The 23,902-nt window shown below is 30.4% G+C and overlaps 1 protein-coding gene across 7 annotated transcripts in view; it reads right to left on the bottom strand.

Moving 5' to 3' along the window:
* The window catches only part of LOC143222802 (uncharacterized), a 55,723-nt gene that overhangs the window by 25,162 nt on the left and 6,659 nt on the right, over positions 1–23,902 (bottom strand). For 6 of the 7 annotated variants that reach the window (XM_076449842.1, XM_076449847.1, XM_076449845.1 and 3 more), the window contains 9 exons: positions 21,122–21,211; positions 20,464–20,542; positions 15,791–15,894; positions 14,799–15,180; positions 13,720–14,021; positions 10,893–10,971; positions 5,835–6,298; positions 4,704–4,758; positions 394–1,247 (listed from right to left, as the gene is read on the bottom strand). In XM_076449842.1, coding sequence (XP_076305957.1) covers positions 394–1,247; positions 4,704–4,758; positions 5,835–6,298; positions 10,893–10,971; positions 13,720–14,021; positions 14,799–15,180; positions 15,791–15,894; positions 20,464–20,542; positions 21,122–21,211 — 2,409 coding nt within the window. The remainder of the gene's footprint in view (positions 1–393; positions 1,248–4,703; positions 4,759–5,834; positions 6,299–10,892; positions 10,972–13,719; positions 14,022–14,798; positions 15,181–15,790; positions 15,895–20,463; positions 20,543–21,121; positions 21,212–23,902) is intronic. The other variant, XM_076449848.1, reaches the window with a different exon arrangement.

The following is a 23,902-nucleotide window of genomic DNA, read 5'->3' on the forward strand; positions in this document are numbered from 1 at the left end:
AATATCTAAAACAAGCCTTTCTAGAGTTACATGAATATTAATATTTTAAAAGCTTAAGTAATATAATAATACTTAATGTCAATTGTAAGACAATGCAAAATATTAAATTGGACTAAATACATCACAACAAATTTATGAAATGAGTAAAATGAATCATCAACTGTAATGTAATACTAAATACAAAATCATATTACAATAGGTAATAAAATTAAAAACATATATCATAGAATTGAAGTTATGAGTTACTGTTTCACAGAGGCCAGATCAAACAGTTTCAAATTAGCAAATAAAATGTTTACATAAAAGTCTTGTATAATATCAGAATAATTAATGCTTAAATATTTATTAAAAATGATACAAGAATATATAAGTATTGAATTATACTGAGCTCACCTTTGGAGAGCTAACTCGACCCACTGCTGGCTTCTTAGCATCTGCGAATTTGGCAGAGCCTGGTCGAGGAGAACTACGAGGAAGCCTAAGACTAAAGCGACCTCCATCTTGTCTATTTAGAGAAGGATTAAGGTGAGTAGCTCTATTTTTGACATCAGTTGTGCCAGTGGGTGGACGGCTATTGGCACCTGAGACACCACAAGGTGTGTCTGAATCTAAGCCTAGTCTCGCTCTTCGCAAAGCAAATGCTCTATTAAGTTTCATCTGTGGTCCTGAGTCTGTTTTACCTCTTCCAGAACTTTGAGAACTTGGTTCTGTGCTTGTGGAGAGGTCAGACACAATACTGGCTGTTTCTGAGCGGCTATGATCTAAATCTTGTTCTGATGATGTTAGATTCCATGGCATTTTCTTCCAAAGAATCCCTCCAGTTTTGGCACGAGGACTTCTTTTGTCTGCAGGATTCTGTAGAGCTCCATCTACTGATTTTGTCATAATATCATTTGACCTTCCAGGTGACACTGTTCTCTTAGTAGAAATTTTCTTTCCCTTCTTTATACTCCTGTCTGGTGGTAAAGGTTTTAATTGAAGATCATTTGTTGATGTGGTCAGTCGACTGTCCATAAGCTCACCTGTACTTGATTCTTGCACACAAAGTCCACTTGGAAGTTCACCATGCCAGGACTGTTGAAGACAGGACTGTCCTTTACGCTTAGGATGTGGACTAGAAATAGGTTTTGGAGTAATCCTTGAGGGAGAACTTGACCTTGTAGTGTTGACACTTTGAACCAAATTCTGAACAGGAGGAGTGGGAAGACGACGTTTAGGTCTAGATGGTGTTTGTTCTTTGCTATGTTCTTCAGTAGAGAGAAAGGAAAGATGAAGTTAATTTGTAAATTATTTTTTAACTCAATTAATACCAGGGAGAAAGAGATGATACTATTTTGAAAAAAAATCACTAATGAGTTGTGATATTACTCAAACTATTTAAGATATGCACTGTCTACAGAAATCAATCCAGTTATGTCTAAATACAAGTGTACAACCTTACAGATTAAATAATTTAACATAATCAGATGTACTTAAACTACTATGAAAGCAAAACTTGTTAATACAAAATAATCTGAAGTTAATAAAAATCCAATTAATTTGTTAAAACTTTATTAATCTATGATTTCTGAAATAATCATCTGAAACCTTAACACTGATACACATTATATATATAATGTTAAATAATTTATACTAAGAAAAATAATTACAAGATTAATAATATAATTAATTTTGCTTTAATTCTTCATATGTACAGACCTTTCACTGGCACTAAACTAACACCAAAGGTACCACTGACTATAATTAAGATTTACTAGCTAGTATGTCTAAGCTTGTTTTTCCAGAAAGATTTCTACATTGATTACTTTTCACCATCAGAATAACTCTATTTTTGTAGGATCCTGAATTTAACCTAGAATCTAATCCACATGAAGTAAAAACATTTTTGATTCAATTTACTAACACATTAAGTACACAAACTACTAATCTACACTATTCAAACCAATTTCTTCTAGAAAAGGGTATCTAATAATTAATACATCAGACCTCGTCCATGCTATCTTGACAGCTGCTATAATTAAATGACCTATTAAACTCTTATCTTTACAAACAAGTTATGTGTTGAGTCAACAAAATTACCAATCCCTCTCCTTGGAATTAATTTAAATGCTCAAGCTGACAAGGCATTCAGTTTCTATAGTGGTTAACTAGGTTTATATTCCAACCAACTGACCTATATCAAACACTGTTCTTGCTAAGGATGTAGGGGTTCTAGTCAATGTGGCAGCCAGTTCTTGTCAACTAAGAAGCTCTAACAAAACAACCTAATAAACCCTGTCAATGTTACTAATTTGGTTTAAAAACTGCATTAGTTTTCTAAGAGTTTTAACCAATTAATCTATCAATCTCTATCCTTGCAAATGAGACAGTTCATTAACCAAATTAGCAAAACTTGTTCTTACTATATAGACTTTTGTTACCAACTGACATCTTAAACTTTTGTCCCTGTTAATTAAGTAAATGTACTGAACAAACGTCAATCAAGGTCCTATCTGATTATCTACCTACCCTATAGAAGTGTAGTTGCATTAGTATAAAGAAACCAGTCACAATAAGTGATACAGCAGAGCAGCTGGAAAACCAACTGATACTGCTTCCATTTGTTTGTAGTAGACAGAAACCAATTAATTTTTGCAATTCAGGCTAAAATGTACAGCTATCTTCACTTTTGAGGTTGTTGGCAATTTACCATATGGTTGTCAACATGCTTGGTCTACAGGATAGAACATGTGGCTACTGAATATATACTATCACACAAACATTCATGCTCTGACCAATAAAATAGTAATTCCCTATCACTAGATGCATGCACCAACCAATAAAATAGTAATTTCCTGTCCCAGATTAGGTACAAGCTCCAAACAACAAAACAATAATTCCCTGTCATAAGTCACTGAATACACACACACTGGCCAACAAAATAATAACTTCCTAACCTAGGTCACAAATAGGTGCACTAAAGAACAAAACAGTGGTTTCCTGTCCTAACTCACTAGATACATACTCTAAACCAACATGGATCAATCCATATTAAGTCTCACTAGAATAGATGCTCTCATGGAGAAACAGTAAATCCATGTTTTATCTCAGTAGATAAGGTGCTATCATTAAAAAAGCACTTAATCCATGGTCTATGTCATTAGATAATATTCTAACCAAGAAAAGTTAATCCTTGTCATAGCTTATTACACAATGTTCTAGCATTCAAGGTCTAAACAAATGACCTAACAAATCCTGCCCTTTCTAACAAGCCAATAACTTTAATCAATTTACTATTAAATTGTGTTTTTTACATCTTTGTAGGTGTTCTGACAAGCTATAAAATTCTATTTATGGTGAAAAGTTAGATTCTCTAACAGTGTAAAGTAAGATCTGTCTTTAATAACTACTGAGTGTGGTTGATCCTAAAGAGTAATCAGATCCACACTCCTCTGAAAAAATAAATACGTAAATTTCTTAACCAAATGAGCCAAAAGGTTATATCCTACCTAAGAAGCCCTCTTCCCGATTAATACTGTTAAGTAGGTTCTAAAACATCATGACAGCCTAATGTACTTTCACTTAACAGTTCACATTTAAGTATTATTAATTAAGAATTAACCTAAAATAATCAGAGTAAAAACAACATATTTTATATGTATTTAATAGTTAAAAATACATTTTGAGGTTTTGATTTCATTATCTCCCACTGATAAACTATAGAATTCCTACCTTGAACATTCAGTTTAGACTTCTTAAACATTTATTTAGTTTAGAACTTTCTGCATAAAACAGTAAACAAATCTTATTTGAAATTTCTAGCATTATTGTACCATGTCTCTGGTTTTGTTTTCTAAGCCATAATTGACCATTTTCAAACAAAACATATCCTCATAAGAAAAAAAATCTAAGGAATTAATGAAATCATTTATCTGATTGGAAACCAGAATGAACTAATTTTGACCCAGATTTCAAACTTTTAATCAGCAAAGTAGTTAATAGAATTTAATATTCTTTTTAAATTATTTCATCAAGACAAAACAAAACAATGGCAGTACACAAATTAGAAGCTAAATGTTAAAACTTGGGAAAACTTTGAATGTGGTCATTATTCCTTGAACCTGTACAAAGATAAACTGACAATCTATTGCAAGCAATGTCTTTAGCTGGTACCTTAAGTTTATTTTCTCACGCATCTTCGCCATTTTATTAAATATTTCTTTTGGACATACATAAACAGCTTTTATCATATCACACTTCCATGTCATAAGTTGTTGCACAATCTTGTGATCATATATTCAACAGTCCCTTTTATTCAACTAGTAACCACAAAGCATTTTAAAAACAAAATCATACAAGTTTCACAACACATGTTAATTCAAATGAAAAATTAACAAAAGAATTTATCAACTAGCATAGTGTTCGCTATATTTATTTTATTTTTTCCAATAAATAAAGGCTCTCTCTTTCAAGTGTAATATACCCTTCTCTAATAAATAATTGATGATAATGTAAATATTTGCAAAAACAGAACTCACATAAGTTTAAACTACCATAAATACTTAAATCTTAATTTAATCTTTTTAGGTAAAAATATATTAGATTTTTGTTCACATCTTCTAGCAAGAACATTTCAACATAGAAATCTATATGAATTATTTCTGACACCTTTAAAATATATTTTAAGCTTTACCGAAAAAAATTATGAAATTAAAAAAATTCACCTTGATGTGAAAATTCAGCAGGTTTTTTCATCTCTTCTGACACTGCATCAGGAATCTAAAAGACAGAATTTCTTTTTCAACTACAGCTTTATCTTAAAATGTAACATAGAGACATTTAATCTTCAACATAACAAAATATTTTAACAGATAGTTAAAAATTATTGAATACTTATTACTCCTGTATCAGTCCATGTAAAATATATACATATATATATATATATATATATACATTCAAATCAGTAAGTAAACTCAAAATGAAACTATGACCACACATTGTATTGTGCGATTTTTGTATGCATTTCACAAGCTGGAAAACATTGGAAATGAAAATAAATGTAGATAAAACAAATATAAAGTGTCAGAAAGAGCAATCAACAATTTCTGAAAGAATGGTTGTGACAGATGGATGTGGCAAGAGGGGTCTGATTTTCTAGTTTATGGTTCAGTAATGAAATAAGATTGAAGGCTGTAAAAACTATGCCCTTGAGTGATGAGAACATTATAACGAGTAAGTTACAATAAATTTCATAATTCTTGGAGAATTAGTAAATAAGGCAGAGACGAGGAGATGCCTGGAGAGCAAATGCCACAATTCTCATGCTAGTGTAAATAGAAGATCTTTTAAAATATTACATCATAAAATTAATAACCTAAAATGTAAATAATGTTAACATTTGAATTAGTAACAATGTTTTTATGCCAAGTTTATTTATATACCTGGATAAGAAAGTAGTTCAATTAGATTTTGAACATAATTCAGAAAAAATTGTAATGTGTGCAGAAGGGAATGCTCATAGGAAGAGGATTTATACTATCTGCAAAAAAGACTGGAAATATTTTAAAGGTATGATGTGCTATTAACCTATACTGAAAGAGGATAAGAGTGATTATTTTATTTCAAAGCATAATCATCTTTTACAGAAGCCTTAAACATTAACTGAGATATTCTACAACCAGTGATTTAGCACAAAATGGTATAAAAGGAGTAAAAAAAAACAAAATTAATAGCAAAAATTCAAGACAAAATTAACCTTTTAAACAAGAATACCTTCTTTAGACATTCCAGTAATATATGAAAATAAAACTAATACTTCCAATCAAAAATGGAAAATAAACACTCTGTCTACTTACCTTAGTTATGCCTCCAACTAAAGTACAAGCATTTTGTGTTTCAGACACTGAATCATGATTTATAAGCACACCAAAGACTTCATCAATTTTCCGACGAGCCTCTTCAAGATCTTTGTCAGTTTGGTCTCCTTCTACAGTGTATGTCCCTGTTTCACTTTTGTCATCACCAATATAAAGTTCTTTATCAACTGTAGGGGAATGAAGGTGCTTCTGCTGCCTTTTGGAATCTTGTTTTGGACTTGAGTGCTTCTGAGGAGGAGTAAACTGTTTTTTCCTTTCAAGTGAACAAGGAGATATTTCCTGACTTGTTTCTTGCTCAGACACAATCTTTGTTGATGGTTCACTGTCTAGCATTCTCTGTATTAAATAAGTTGCAGAAGTACTAAGTTTACCATTAGCAGCAGGCTGCTTCCTTGAAGGACTCTCCTTATGTTTCACTTTCACCTTCTCTTCAGAATATTCTTCTAAGATTCACAAAGATTAGTTATGAAAAAATATTAATTAAAAATGACTTACAGAATGAATCACAATTTATAAAGAGATTATACTACAAAATTGAAAACAGTAAAACATGGTGAATATAAAAATGTGATACACAGATAAGTTATAATTTCCTCAAATAGAATAATGGATATAAACTTTAGAAGAAAAATTCAGAATTTAGGAAATAAAAAAATACACACTCAGTACAATAACATACATTGATTAAAGTTAAATTTCTGCAATATGCTGATATTTTCAGGTTAAAGGCTTGATTTAGATTTTGTTGGGTCAATCTTTGTGGATTAGACTAATTATGAGACATACTACCCCATTTTCCACTAACCAAATCTTGGTTAAATCAAAACACAAAGACTAAATAGTATCAGAGTTGATTAAGTAAACTTAAGTTAATGATGTTTTAATATCTTTTTCATACTGCTAAGTACCTTAATTATACTTCAGAGAACAGACATTAATTATTCTTAAAGAATTACATAATAATTATGGAAGAATTACCTTTCCCCTCAACATCTGGTGATAAAAAATAATAATTCAAATGTTAACCTATACTCTGTTTCAATTCACTGTCTAAATTAACTTGAACAAGAAGTAAGCAAAGGAAATCCTCAATAACAATAAAATTAATCAGACAGGATTAAATTCATCTACAAGACCTTTTTTTTTCTTTTTTTCTTTGATATATATCTTTGTGCCAGAAATATCAAGCATGGGGAATACTTTATTATTCATCAGGATCGTTACCAGCCTACCCTCAAATATAAATTTGTTTGGGCAGGATTAGAGTAAATTAACCTACAAGACTTTGAGCATGATCAAATACATCAATCAAAAGGATTTGACAAACTGAGTCCAAAATTGTAATAAGAATTCAAATCGATCAAAAGATGATGGGGCTATGATCTAAAAAGTTTTACTTGAAAACAACAAATAACTAAGCTGTTCTATGAACCACTATGCCACAGCTAAAAATACATCATCATGCACATATTCATAATAATCCAAATTTTGATATTATAGAAGTTTTAAAAAGTTCTTAATTTTAATGCAATATTAAAAAGCAAACCATCAATTTCCCTTTGAATGAGAATTGCAACATTGACTCTAGGAATTCCTTCTTTTCTAATTTATTTACAACCTCTAAGAAGTAAGAAATTTAATCATTTTTTGACAGGTCTTCCTACTGTCAAAGGTCAAAGGGTGTGTCATCACATTTGTAGAATTACAATCAAAATTTTATTGACCAACTATTTTATGAATGAAATTCAACAAGTTTGGTATCAAATTGCAGAATATAATTCAAATTTTAGTATTATATATTAATTAATTGCTTAACTTAAAAGCAAATATTAAAATTCTTAAGTATTGATTTCTGTGTGTGCTGTGGTATGTTCAGTCCAAATGAGATGCTTATGACGTCCAAATACAGTATATTTCTTATGAATCAAAAACTCAAATTATCAATACTGTCAAGCCAAGATATAAAATAACAACCTCTTTTTTTTATTTTCTGAAATACGATTATATTTAGTGAATCAATCAAGATGGCTCCACCCACCTCTTCCAAGTGCTTACATACAGATACTAAATACAGCTTAGTTACTAAGTCTAATAAATTACAGTGGAAGTGTGTAATAGTGACATACTAATTTGTTTCCTTTGGCTATTTAAAAAAAAACCTTGTATCCTCCACATGCAAGATTTGACAAGGCTTAGCAAATTGCAGCAAGCAAGCACAAAGTTCATAACAAGAAGAGATCATTGCTTTTTCTTTTTTTACTGTTTCATGTTTTAAGAAAAATAACTGAAGTTCAAGAACTTGTTTGTAAATAACAATAAGTGCACACACGCATACACACACAATGTATTATAACCAAATTGTGACTGTATTTCACATTAGAATAAAGCCAAGACAAGTCACTTTGTAAAAGCCAGTGTTATATTACTGGATATGGAAAACATGAGTGCACAAGCTTCAACTCAATACAACTTCTGTAATGTTAATCAGACAATGTCAAAGGTCAATAAAATAAAAATAATATATATCAATATATAATAGTATGACATTTAAGATACTTAAGACTAAGCAAATGTGATTTTTTGTTATAATCTCTAGAAAGAAAGAAACTTAATATCTATTTCTTAATTTATTTTATGGTGGTTATGACGTTAATCAAATCAACCAGCTCCACACAGATATAATCATCAAAACTGCAGATAAAACAGTTTTTCTAAAAAAAAATTTGATAATTATTTAGAGATAAAGATTTCAGATGTGAAATTTCACTATTTCCTAATGCATAAAAGTATGATCAATCTTAAAATGAAAATTAGTTTCTATGTTGGATAGTCAACATTCAAGTATAAAACAATGCACGAACAAATCATAATGATCATATTTTGTGTACTAAAACCTTTTAATGTTTACTGTTAAGCCACATAATTTTGTAAAGATATGCGTATTGTATTAAAAGTTATATCACAAAAACTATAACAAGCACAAAGTGGTAATGAGGTTGGCTTCCCTGAGACCAAATGCATTGTGACATCTCTCAGATAAAGCACAATTTTATAGTTTTCAATTGTATTTGGTTAATGAGCCATATATAAAAAAAAATCAGACCTATTGCCACATCATTTCTTTCAAAAATTGCCAATAGTTCTCCTCTGATGTTTAATACTATATTATTCAAAACCAATAAGAAGCCATTATTTTAATCTATCAAATGACATATTATATTACACTGTTTTCTGAACAGAGAACTGTATTTTGGTTTTAGTCCAAACTTTATTCCCACAGAAAACACATACTGACAAGCTCAGCTGACATTTTAACAGCTACTTTCACATAGTTAGAAAGGCAGAAAAAAAGTGCGATATTTATAGAATTTTATCTGCTTTTTGTATGTTGTTATTCTGTGTTCTTTGGTGCATTACTTAACTAAATATAAAATTATTCAGTGCAGTATTTTTTTAGTATAAAAATGTAGGGTTAAACTTCACTGACAGTCAACAGCAAAAAAATATCCCCAAGTAAGTGCATTATTTCTTGTTCTTCATGAATATTCTTTATTTATTACTATAAATGTAGTGAATATGTAAAAAAAATAGACACTTTAGGTTGTTAAGGTTAGATTAGATAAAATAAAAAAAACAATAACTTTTCATGGGGTACACTTGTGAGTAGCTATTGTATTATTTAATTTAATAGGGTAATGCCAGCTGCATGTTCACCAAGTGATTTACAACTTTGGTTGTGGGATTAGTTAGACAACGTTCAAATAGCAACAATACAATAAAATTTAAGTAGAAATACATGTATGGTGTTACGAGTTTAAAGCTATTTAGGACAAACAAAGAGTTTCATGTTACAATATGAAGTCTTTCCAAACAGAAAAAAGAATGGTAATTGAGATATATTTCAACTTTTTTTATTAGTGGTTATGATGTCAGTCAAATTGACCAACTTCATACAGAGTTAGGGTAGAGAAAATTACAAATAAAATAGTTTTCGTGAAAAAAAAAAGCATTTGAAATTTTTAGGAGGTTGTAGAGATTACACAAATGAAATATGAGGTTTTTCAGATGAACAAAAGTTAACAGAAAACTCACTTTGCACATGTAGCAGTCAACACATTGACTTCACATATTCATGTGAAAAAGTATGTTATGACTACTGAAAACTTGCAAAATTTTCTGAAGATACACATAACATATTAGACATTATATTATGAAAACTATATACATCAAATTGGGGTCACAAACTTAGCCAATTCCACAGTGAGAGAGTTAACACACATCATGCACTGTCAATACCTTTTGAAACATAACCCAATGATTATCTTCTAGAGAAGTTGAACAAACATATTTAAAGCACTGGAAAAATGTTGCATCAACACAATTTATAAATATTACTTGTTCCTTTCATTTAAGTAGTCAAATTAACCCCATTTCTATTGACATGCAAGTGTGTTCCTCTTATTTTAATATCACATTACCAAACTCCCTTTTTATTTTATGCTACTACTAAAGATGTCATAATTTATCTTAATCTAGTATCACTGTAATAGCCTTGCACATTCACTTATATCATCAATTTTATTTTTATTTCAACATTATTGTACTATATTGTAAATTATCAATATTCCTTGTTGTTCAGTACCAGTGTAAGTAACAAAGGTTGTAAGAAGCTATTATTTGTTTCATTTTAAGAATTATTATATCATCACTACTTACAAAGAAAAATTATAAGTGTTACTTTTTATCATAATATCACTGAACTAACATAGTTCACTTATTATGCTAATAAAGTAACATTGCACTTTTCTGGTTTGCCTGAAATTATTATTCCATTTGTTTTAACATAACTATACTAATGCTGTATTTGTTTCTTCATTTGTTTCAAATATTCATGGGAATGGGACATCAATCATGGAACATTAGATCTACAGTTCAGCATAACTAACCACTATGTCATGCTTCACCTTTTCCTATCTAAGTAAATAATATACTGATGTTCTGAAAATTTCAGTTTAAAACTGATTTTCCTGTACAAACCTGATTTTTCTGAAGTAAGCCGTTCTTGCTTACGGTTGGCTTCAATGGGACTTGCAGATTTTAGGTCTTGAGAAAGTGCCTAAAAAATAAGTTTTTTAAATATATACATTATTTTCAAAATATACCATTTAATATATTATACTAGTAAATACTACACTGTGCACTTCAGTCATATCAACCTAGATTCTACAACACTGCCTTTTAATCATATAAATTCCCACACATACATAAATCAATACAAGAAAAATTCTACAAATTTCTCAGAGTTCTCAATTTTGATTAAAAACAATTTTCCAGGCCATTTCAAACATTTTTCTTAATGCTACATAGCCTTGAATCACTTTTCCTATCTATCCCCATCCTTTTCTTTTTTTACTCTATATAATTAACCATTAACTGCTATTACATTGGGCAGCTCTACCAGCCTCAAATACAATTACTTACTGTATATTTAATATCTTTCATAAATATATATATTTGTTACCACTTCCCAGGCCATTTATATTCATAGTCATTTTACATGAACTTTTAACCTGGAACTTAAAGTAAAAAAATTCTCTGGTTTTTTAGGATATGTGTATATATTTATACATACATGCACAGATTTGTAATTGACTACATTATGTTTTAATATGTTCTACATATACATCTGCAATAATTGTATACATTTAATAAAATGTTTTAATCACATGCAAAACTACTCACAACTGCTTACACTTTATTTTACTCATATACTTTTTAAACCTCAACTTTACTACAATATATGGTAACAAACATTCTTTGGTAGTTATACTTTACAAAAGCATACAGTAACAAACATACCAGTGCTAATTATGCTTTATAATAATTTAAACAGTAATATGGATCTACACTAGCAAAACTATTATACTTACTTATTTTTACTAGTTATGCTGCCATAGTATATATGTGCAGACAAACCTGTTCCATACTTCATAGCAAAGCACTTGTATATATCTACTTGTGAGTGCCATCTACACTTTTTAATTGTACACACATGGCTTGATTTTAACCCTTTTGCAATAGAACATGGGTCGATTACCATGTCATCACATTTGTTGACTTGTATTGAAAATGTTATTGAACTACTAATTTTATGTCATGTCAATAAGTGTGGAATCAAATTATAGATTGTAATTCAAACTTCAATATTATATACGAGTTAATTTCTTAATTTAAAATTAAATATTAAAAGAATACACCCAAATAGAGATTTTGGTGAGTCACATGATATGTTGAATGTAGCACTGTTTAAAATAAGATGTTTGTGATGTCAAAACACTAAGTCTATAGTTTCATACAAATTAGAAACTCAACTTACTAATATTAACAAGCTAATATATAAAAAAAGAACTTAATATCTTTTTATTTTGCCAAGATATGACTTATGAAAACAGGCCCTTATATAGAATTACTTCAATATATGGCATGTGAATAACCAATCGATAGCTTAGAATGTTCCCCTAATGGTTTTCTCAACAATTTTAATCTGTGAAAAGGCTAACACATTCATTTGAGCTGAGGTTTCAAGGTAGGTTGTGTCTTGTCTTCTCATAGTTTCATATTTTTTTAAAATATAAATATATCTTGATTAGTAAGCTTAATAAATTATTGAGGAATTCTATGGTATCAGGATAATTATTTATGATGCTTTGGTTATTCAGATATATATATATATAAACCTCTAAAAAGTTTTGTTTGAGATAACCTCCACGTAAGAAACTTTAAAAGATTTAGAAACCTATATCTAGCAGCAACTGAGTTCAGAGATCATAGCTGGAAGAGATAATTGTTTTACTTTATTTATTGTTTAGTATTTTAAAAAAAAGTTTAATAATTTATTTCTAAATAGTAATAATTTATATATATATGTATAATAAATACTTAAAATGTGACTGTATATTACATATTTATTTGTGTGATAATAAGTAGTCATTCTAGCATAATTCATATTTCTTTCCCAATTTTGTATGATGTTTATGAGGTTGATCAAGTGACAGACCCCACATATTCAGGGTAGAGAAAGTAGCAAAATATGAAGTCTTAGTAAAAACAAGCATTCGAAATATTTTTAGGAGGTTTTAGAGATTATATAAATAATATCTGAGATTTTTGGGATGAAGAATAGTTTTTTACTAATAACACAAAATCACCTTGCACTCAGATTGGTAATGAAAGTCACTATTTTCACAAATGAATCTTTAATAAAATTATTTCATTAAAAAAATTTGATTTTTGTGTACAAACAAAAATTGTAATCTTTACTACAAATCTACTAAATTTTGTAATGATACACATGCTGTATCAAAAGTTATAGTGCAAATACTTAACATATGCAAATATGCATACAAGCTCAAGTATATTATACCAAATCCATTGCAAAAGGGTCAATAGTTGTCCAGTAGTCCAAGATATCAAAACATTTCTTTTGACAAATAAAATAAACCCCTGTATTATCCAATCAATAACTAGGGCCCTGGAACAGACCTTTACTCAAAACAAAACAAAAAAGACACTGGAATAAACAAACCATAGTGCCCTCCCAACAATGCAAAGTGCCATTTTACTCACTGTAAAGACTATAATTTTTGGAATCGTAAAAAATGTTTAAAAATTTAATGTGCCCACTTTATCCAGTTTCAAAGTGATGCCAGAGAAAAACTGTGAGAAATGGGAAAGTGAATTTTAAGATTTTGTAACAGAAAGTTTTCCAAAGTTATAAATAATTGATACAAATAGAAATTTTAATAGTAAAAATTGAAAACAGAATTTTTTCACCAGATACTTATAAATGTATTAATCATCATACCTTTGTTCCATTTGTATTGTCATTAGCTTTAGTTCTTTGTCGTTGTCTGTCAGGAGGGGCAAATTTGCTTATGCTGTCCTTGATACCCAACGTTTTTCGAGGTGCAGCAAACTCGTTACTAAAAGCAATAGTAAAAGCTACAGGTGATGTAGCCACTCCCTTATCTGGAGAACTAACAATTCCACTGTCTGTCCTATCATTTTTATCCTCGGAACATGGAGATTCAGCTTTGTTTGAAAAGCTTTCTTCACTAACAGTATGTTGGGTAGCTGATGTTGGGGTTTTCTCCACAGCAGTGCCTTCTGTGAATATTTGATAAAGAACCTGATTATTATTACACAAGTAGACCTGAAGTTTACAAGTAATTTAGAAATTGAAGTTAAAGAATCTTATAAATTTGTGAATAACTATTTAAATACCTTTTCAAGGATAAATATAAAAATAGTTAAACTCCTTCACTATTGTTAAATTAGTTGGTCCAAAGATCATTTTGAACATTAAACACAAATGTAAAGAAATGTAAGATAATTGTGCCTATTTTACAATAACAACAGACGGGAGATACTCCACATGAGTTTTCTTCTGATAACTTCATCAATGATTTCAACTATTCTGAAACTGTTGTAAAATGAAATATTTTCCTATATAAGTGAAATCACAAAAACTGTTGAGATCAAATATATTTCATTTAGCTATATCACCAGTATATACTATGTGGTGTACCACACAGTCAATATTAACAAGGTTGTTTGATTTGTCTTTAAAATTAAATTGTTGAAATTACATGGTCATTGTTTATCAAGTTGCCTCGTGTATTCTTCTACCTCTTTGTTGGTCAAACTCGATTTCACAAATTTTATTTATTTCAGTTAGCTATGAAATGTGAGGTTAGAGTGTATTATGGGGTGAGGGTATTAGTATTTTCCCTGTCATTTATGATGAGCTATACCCTAGTGTTTACATAATTGTCATTACACAAAATTGGCAGTTACCAAACAACCAAAGTTTATGTAGCTGGTTCACCTGTATACAAAACTCCTAATATACCATACAGCCATTGCTTATATTAACAATCTCACCTGGTGAATGTGGATGACTACTATCGTCAGTTTGTGTAGCAGATTTTGCATTAGTATGACTTCCATGAGGACTCATGACTGATGGTTTTGCTTGAGGTTGTAACTTCTGTGAAACCAAAAACACTGGTGAAAGTCTTGAATGGGAAGACTGCTCTTGAGCACTATTTGGAGTAGTCCTGAGGTCTTCTAGTGAATCAGTATATTGTAGCTTTTCTTGGGGGTCTTGCAACTTGTCTGATGTGCTGTATTTCCTATTTGCCACTACATGACATCCATTTACATCTGTATCTCCAACAGAATGACGTTTAAATTTTGTACTAGTCTCTCTGTTTTGACTGGTAGAGTTCCAAGAATCTGTGAATGGTCTGCTCAGTAATGTTGCCTATCAATGCACAAGGACTATCTTTAGATTTACAAGTAAACTGATCAATATCTTTAAAGAGTAAAACAATAAAATGTGTGTGTGTTGTTATAGGGTTGTATATGCTGCTGCACAGCAATATACAAAATTATCTTGAGAAATAACAAATTGGCAATTTAAAATATTCACACAAAATGAAAAAACTCAGGAAGTCCAAGTGGTTATGTTATACTAATTCAAAGTATAAAACTCAAGTTAAAACTAAAATATAAACAATTTGAAATCTTGTGAAATTTTTGATTCTATATTATTAATAAACAACTTTCACAAGAAATACAATTGTTATGTGGGCTTAAACAGTGTAATCAAATTTTATTAGTCTCACCAAAACGATTACATGTATGCAATAGTATTTATTGGGAGTATTGTATATTTTCAGCTAGTTTTCTTTTTTCTACTTAGTTGCTTAGAGACTATACTTCATGCTAAATATAAATAATACCTGTATTTGTTATTGATAGCTTAAGTTAAAAAACAGAAAAACAGCATTTATAGAGAGAAGTTGATAACTTTTATAAAATTTATTTTATTAAGAGAAAAAATATAGATTTTTTATAGAACAATAACTTACCCCTTTAGAACTCTGGTCATCTTGAGAAAGACAACTACTTGATTCTATTGTTTGTTTTGGAGCAGAAGCTTCTACAGATTTTCTCACATAAAATACATCAGATCGTACAATGTGGTTAAGGTTTAATAACTCAAGTAAAATTAATAAATGTTAACTCTCTCAACACAGAGTTAGTCTATATGACAAACCACATGACCTCTTTGTACTCATTTAGTCTTTTTAGATTTAATACTTCTTGCTTTCATTATAGTGTGTATATCATTACAAAATTTGACAGTATTTCACAGTCTTCAACACCCAAAAAAATACTTCACTAAAAATATGAAGAATTTTTAATAAAATAAAATAAATATCTGCCCATTCATATATCAAGTATTTATTTTGAGTAATCCACGTAAAAAGTAATTTTCATGTTCAAAATACTTTTCTTTACCTCAAACATTTAAAATTCCTTTGTGTAATCCCTAAAACCTTCTAAATACACGTAAAACTTGATAGTTTATATTTTATTTTCTCTAACTCAAAATAGGATCAACCAAACTGACCAACCTTGTAAATACCAAAAAAATCAAAATAAATGTAAGTTATCCTTTTTTCTTTTTATAATGACTTAACACTTTAATATGAAACTACACTCATTTATCTTACTTAACTCTAAGTTTGTAACCATATACATGTATTCATAATTAAATTTTCATTTACTGCCCTTTGAACCATGACTAAATACTGTGTGGGGAACATGCAACTCACCAACTTACATTATGCTGTCAAATTACATTACCCACAAGCTACTACAGCTAGCACAGTGGTTCTCAACCTGGGTTCAATCAAACACCAGGGGTTCAGTGAGTCAGTCTCAGGGGTTCGGGGGAGGTCAAGACACACACACTGTGTGCGAGTCCATTCCGTTCACCCCACTCGTATAATTCGTGACGTCATGCTCCACTTGGCCATCATTAACTACGGCTGATCACGTCACATCACTTGGCCTTAATATCTGTGCTGCAGGGAACTTCGTGCCCTTAGCAGTCGACTTGTGACTGTAGTAATTGTGCGTCATTTGTAATTTTTTTACTAATCTTTCAATCCCTTCATACTATGTCGAGCAAAAACAAAGTAATCAGACGAATACGTACAATATAGATTCACGTGTATAACAGAACATGATGGGAGTCAACATCCTCAATGCATGATTTGCAATGCCAGGTTAAGCAATTCTAGTCCAGCACCAGCAAAACTAAGAGAACACTCCCTAAAGCTGCATGGAGATGGGAAATACAAGAACACAACGCTTGCTGAATTCAAGGTAAGGAAGCTTTGCACCCATCAACAAACCGATCCTCACACCATCATACAAAGTTGCGTACTTGATCGCAAAGCAGGGCATACCACGCACCATTAGTGAAGCACTCGTAAAACCAGCTGCATTGAAGATGGCGAATATCATGCTGGGAAAAGCTGCTGAAAATAAGTTATCCCAACTCCTCTTTCAAATGACACCATCAGCAACAGAATAGATGACATGAGCAATGACATCTTAGCTCAAGTAGTTGCAGATCTGATTTCAAGCCCAGCAAAATTCAGCCTTCAACTGGACGAGACCACCGACGTTTCCAATCTAAACCAGCTTGTATTCATGTGCTATGCAAAGAACGACAAGATAAAAGATTTTTTATTTTGTAAACCTCTTACAACAACAACTGAGGCAGCCAAGTGAAGAAACTTTTGGATGACTTCTTCAGAGACAACGATCTTTCATGGGATATGGTTTCTGCAGTTTGTTCGGACAGAGCTCCAGTCATGCTGAGGCGAAACTCTGGTTTTGGTGCGCTGGTGAAAGCCGATGCACCACACATCATTGTAACGCACTATGTTCTGCACAGGTATGCATTGGCAACAAAACCTTTGCCTTCAAAACTGGCAGAAGTATTAAAAATTGTAGTGGAATGTGTGAACTTTGTGCAAAATAGTGCCTTGAAGCACTGCATCTTCAAAAAGCTGTGTAATGAAATGGGCTCTGAAATCGAGGTACATCTGTACCATTCTAACGTTCGGTGGTTATCCCGGGGAAAGGTGCTGAATCGTGTTTTTGCCACACATATGGAATTAGCTCTGTTTTTGTGAGAGCACCAACACGGTCATGCAGATTACTTCAAAAAATCTAAGTTCATTCTCATTTTGGCATACATGGCCAATATCTTCAATGCTCTCAATCATCTCAATCAACAGATGCAGGGTGGTGGAGTCAACATCATCAAGGCAGAAGAAAGCCTGAAGGCTTTTCAAAAAAAGCTACCGTTATGGAAATGACAAACAGAGAATGATAACTTTGCAAACTTTCCCCTGCTGGATGACTGTGTAAATAAGATTGAAAATGTGTCTGAAATTAGAGACATTTCTGTACCCAGGGAACTGAAGTAAACAATTGCCATGCACTTAGATGTACTCGCAAAGCCTCATGACGGATACTTTCCCACCATAGAGTCATATCCAGCATGGGTAAAAAATGAAGAAAAGGAACAGACTTTGTTGCAAAAATGATATGAGAGTGGCACTTGCCAAGATGAAGCCGCACATTTCTGAACTTGTCTCTGAAAGGCAACAGCAAAAGTCACACTGATTTGCAGTAAATATTCACTGAGTTACATTTTTGTGAAATTCATATTTTGTTGGTTTTGATTTTTGAACACAGTGATATTGCATGCAACTGATGCATGGTTCATTTTGTGCACTAATAAAATATCTACTTATGTTTTGAATTTGAAAAAATTATATTTTATTTTTCCAACTACAAAGGGTTCAGTGAATGCAAGTATGAAACTGCCAGGGTTCAGTACCTCCAACAACGTTAAGAACCATTGAACTAGCACAAGTTGAAGACTATAACAAACATGATGTATCCGAGCAAAGATGGGTTTTCAGAGAGTAATTTACTATAAATTTTATACTTTTTCAAGGGGTGGTGGATATAAAAAGGATGATAACATGCTAAAAGAAAATGCATTATGTGTCACTTTACAGGAAAATCAGGATTTTTTTTTTAAATATTGCCTTGTAGAATTATGAACTTAAAACTTGTAAACAATTAAAATATGAATTATTAGTTAAGATTTTATGTTATTCTAATTGGTACATCATAAACAAAAGATAGTTTAATAAAAGTTTGAATGTAAGACACAAACTCTGTGTCATGCACAGCAAAACATTCCTGGGTGGATAGGGCTAAAGGTGCATCCTAGCTGTGAAAACTTTCTCTGATAAAATTACTTTAAAAATACTATTTTACTTCCTGAAAGAAAAGTGTAGAAACAAAATTTCAGAACAGACAATTCACAATGCAGCAGTAATATTTCATGACCTACATTGCTACCATATTTACACATACAATGAATTATACACTTAATAACAAAAAAATTGGGCTTTTGATTTACTTAAATTGCTAACAGAGATTGGTTTGCTTGTTTTGTTTCAATCAAAAACAGAGATCTCACTTGTCCTCTCCATGAATATTTGAAATAATGAATTCTTAACTACTGAAACAAAATTACAAAAACAATTTTCAAAATAAAATTGCAATATCATCTAAAACTAAAACAATAATTTCTGAATATTTTTTTTATGAAAATAACTTTTTATAAATACTTATTTTATAAAAAAAAAATTATTTAGCTTAAATGCACCTTAATACCAGAAGTTAGAAGCCATACATCTGCTAAGGAAACATGAAAACTTCCTCAGCACCTCTGAACTAATTCTAAGCTGATAATATTAAATAATCTTTCAAGCTAAGGATACTGTATTATGTAATCTCCAGAACCAATATACAGAGCAAGCTGGAGAAAAATACCAATATATGTGTTGTCATTTAATCACAAATAAAAATAAATTTTATATTAATAACTTACAGCAGAAGAGTTCAAATGCTAATAGCTAAAAGGTACCATTTTGTATTCAACAATAATTTAAGTTATACAAGGCTTGGTTAAAAATAATTATATAGTTTATGCAAGAAATATGCCACTTTGGTAACAAGTAGTTTCACCTTATAAAATGTAATTTACAGAAGAAATAAGCTAGTTGACAACAATTACCTGGCAAGATCTTACTGTATGTATAGAAAAAATGTAATTGAGCTGGATTGTTGGTATGTAATGGTACTTCCCATATTCATAAATAAATCAGAGAAAATTACCTAAGATAATAATTATAATAGTTATGAGGTAATATTCAATAAATAGATTAATGAGGTTGTGTGAAAGCACTGACATTAGCTATGTAATTTACACTGAAAATAAGTATTGTGAAAATGATTAAGTAGTAGCACTATGTTATATATAACTAGAAACAACTTATATATCAAACTAGCCAGGTTCAGAATAGCCAAATGGTACCACTCTATCCATAAATATACACATTGAGTGAACTTTCCAACAATATACATTCTATTCTAAAAAGAGAGAAACTAAGTGGCAATAATTAGTTATTACCACTTCAGAACCAGCATATAGTTTTAATGAAAAAACATGCAGCATTGACAACAGTGTAACACTTACCACTCTGGATATAAATATACATATATGTATGTTTAAAGAAACTTTCTGTAAGTAGTATATAAAGAACAGCTAGTTCACACAAGTATTTAAGTCGCATTGTAGATTACTATAAAAGGATATCATAGCCAAAACGAAGACAGTCAAGATGATTTAACTTCACATAAGACTGCTCTGGTATACGCAATCCATTTAGATAAGTCTGAAGTAAGTGACAGAATGTTTTACTGTACATTCCTTAAGATTTAAACATACTATATTTACATCTACATGAAACAATATGAGGGATATTTATCACTTTGGAAATTTAACTGTGAACCAGTCTATTGATTAAAACACCTACTACTATAAATCACTATCACAGGACAACTACATTTTTTATGATTAGAAAAAAATAACTTATGCACATTATGTTATTTACCTCAAAAATAAAAGCAAATATTTTTTTATGGATATTAAAATATTTATTAACAAAAGCATGATCCAAGCAACTTCAACAATAATTGCAACCATCATGAATGATGATGATGACAACAGTTGTTGCCAAAACGAGCAGACCTGTTTTTATTAATAATTATTTTATTATGCATAAGAATGTCATTTGTGTCTAGTTCTGAATTCAAGAATATAATTTAATTTTTCTTTAAAAGAAAATGTTTATTATTGTAATTGCTTCATATTAATTTTTCTTTTTTCTTAAAAACTTAAATTCTGAACAATTAGGTATTCCCATCTACTTGAACATTTCTTTGTTTCAGTTCAAAATAAAAAGTTTTCTTACTCCATTTAGACTGTTCAGATCTTTAATACAAAAGTATCGTTCACTGGCATCATAACATATCACAGCATGCCTTTTATCAACACTAGAAGACTGAAACAGAAAGAAAACAAATGTAAGTTTCATGATTTTGCAGTCATACAACTTTTATAAAACACAATAAAGTTTTCCTTGTTAAAGCTAAAAATCACACAACTTGGGAAAACAATTTCATGGTTAGACAGCTGATCTCAACATACGTAACAGTGTGTCTCTTGTCAATTCTAGAAGATCGACAAAATTTACATAAACAATGTCATATTTATGGTTAAGTAATCATCAGTGTAACACCTAACAACATTATAACTGGAACACTAAAAAAAATATATTAGTCTTGTTTTCTATATGTAATTAAATATCAACCTAATTTTACATACCGACTGTATGCATGAACCTTGCTAATTCTAGATGGTTATAAAAAACACAAGAGATATATTAATATTTGGTTATACATGCCATACACCACTATTTCTCTTAGTAACACAAGAAATACATATACAACTAGTTTTATCGACTATTATGTTGTGTATTTCAACATGTAGTAAAGGCTTGATTTCTTATGTTAAATGCATAAGATACTGATCTTTAAAATACTCTTCTTACATAACACATCACAGCAACTAACAGATAGCTCTATCAAACTGTATGCACTTGATATATCATACAAAAATGCAATTTGTATTGTACTATGTTAACAGTACTTACAACATACAAATACACACAACTAATCTCATTAACCAGTACAGTGCCTATGTACTATGCAAAATTCAAAGGTAAGATACATAAAATATGAAATCCTGAGGATCCAACAGCATTTACAACACAAAAACACCAACCACTTGTTTTAGCAAGTTGTATGCAATTCTTGCAATAAACAGAACCAGAATCTGGTAACTAACACAAATACTTGAATATGTGGATCTAACAGCACTTATATAAGACAGTCAACTGGTTTCACAAACTTTAGAACCACACCCTCTCAAATCTTTTATGTGGACTAACTTGCACAAACATGGATATTCATACATACATAACCATGCTTGTAGAACCACTACATAAATGTACAGGCAACTTATTTCGTCAGCAGAGTGCTTAAGATAACTAGATTTTAAATCCCACTCAACTGTGACAAAATGTTCTACATGGTAGATCGAATATAATTAAGGAATTGCATCACTCAACCTTCAAAAGGTTAGGCTAGTAGACCAATTAAATGTATATATCCAATATAAGAATGGGCCTGTTTTAACTTGTACTCATTAAAATTAGTGAGTGATGATTGGATAAATTTTTCACGCAAGCAAAATTGAACTTATTCTGATGAGACATAGAAATATGAATAATAAAATTATTAACTGCTTTGCTAAAGTATATTAACTTACTGCATTACTCCAATATATACTAAATGAAAAGTATTCCTTCTCTTGTAGTTAATTTTAAGTAACTAAGTTTTCTCACAATGACAAACATCACAAAATTTAAAATGATGTTTCATTGAGAAAGGAAAAGATAGACACATAAAAGAAGACAACCATAATAGGGTAGGTAAGATACAAGTTCTAAATACTCTTATAATTAAACAACATATTTCACACACTTGTACAACACCAACTTTTATAAAAATTATCTATAACTTAATTTAGTACAAAATGTTATCAGAAATAATTAACAAAAATCAAGACCCAAAGTAAACTTACCACATTTTAATTTTTAAATAACAGTTTTCTAGAAGTATCAAGAAGTACTAAAGAAAAGTGTCAAAGTTGTATCTATGTGAAAAATGTTGCTTAAATACAGCAACAAAAGTGCAAGATGCATAATTCTGAAACAAGCTATTGTTCAGTATTACAAAGGCTCAACAAATAACACAAACTTACAATTCCTTATTTAGATAGGAAAATCACAGAATGATTCAAAAGCTTGCCCTACTTGTCTACAAAAGGTAAGTGTACTTTACTACAGGTTTGTACTTGTCAGACAACTCACACTCATGAGGTCATGGTCAAACCTACACATCTCTTCAGAAGAATTGTGTGTCAACTCACAGATAAATTTTAGTGCTGTCATCTAGTGAGCACATTAGATAGTGCAGTACTAGATTAGCAGTTTAATATGAATTTCTATTAATGAATTTATACTCTTTCTGTCATACAAATCAAATATAAACCATTGACAAACTATTTAATATTGAAGGCTTCATTTTTAAACTTTATTACATTTCATTTCTCTCATGAGAAGAGAAAAAAATCTTGTTATGAAAGGGATAAAATTGCTATCATAAGGTACTACAATATAATTTTATGGCTAAAATACTTCATTATTACTACACAAATATGCACATGATTTAAACAGCAAATGATCAAAATGTTCACGTAATGAAAACTTTCTCTAACAATGCACTTGATCTTTTCATACTCATTAGCTCTGCCATGGTGCCATATCAGAAAGTCTCGAGTTAAATCCTAATAGAGAATGCTAAATATTTGTATCTAACCATCACATGCATTAGTAATACCCAACATCTTCAAACTATTTATTTTTCTAGACTTTAGAAATTTATAACAAGTTTATAGTATTAACTTTTATTTCATATTAGACTATCTCCTGTATTCTTGATAGATTTCAAAATTTAAATGTTAGTTATTACATTAGATTTTTAAACTTAAGAAATCATGAACACTTCTCATGTACATATGAAGACATGGGTACAAGAATTGGGTGATTAGTGTTGAACTGGCAATCAAT

The sequence above is a fragment of the Tachypleus tridentatus genome, chromosome 8 (assembly GCF_004210375.1).
Source record: "Tachypleus tridentatus isolate NWPU-2018 chromosome 8, ASM421037v1, whole genome shotgun sequence".
NCBI classification, from domain to species: domain Eukaryota; kingdom Metazoa; phylum Arthropoda; class Merostomata; order Xiphosura; family Limulidae; genus Tachypleus; species Tachypleus tridentatus.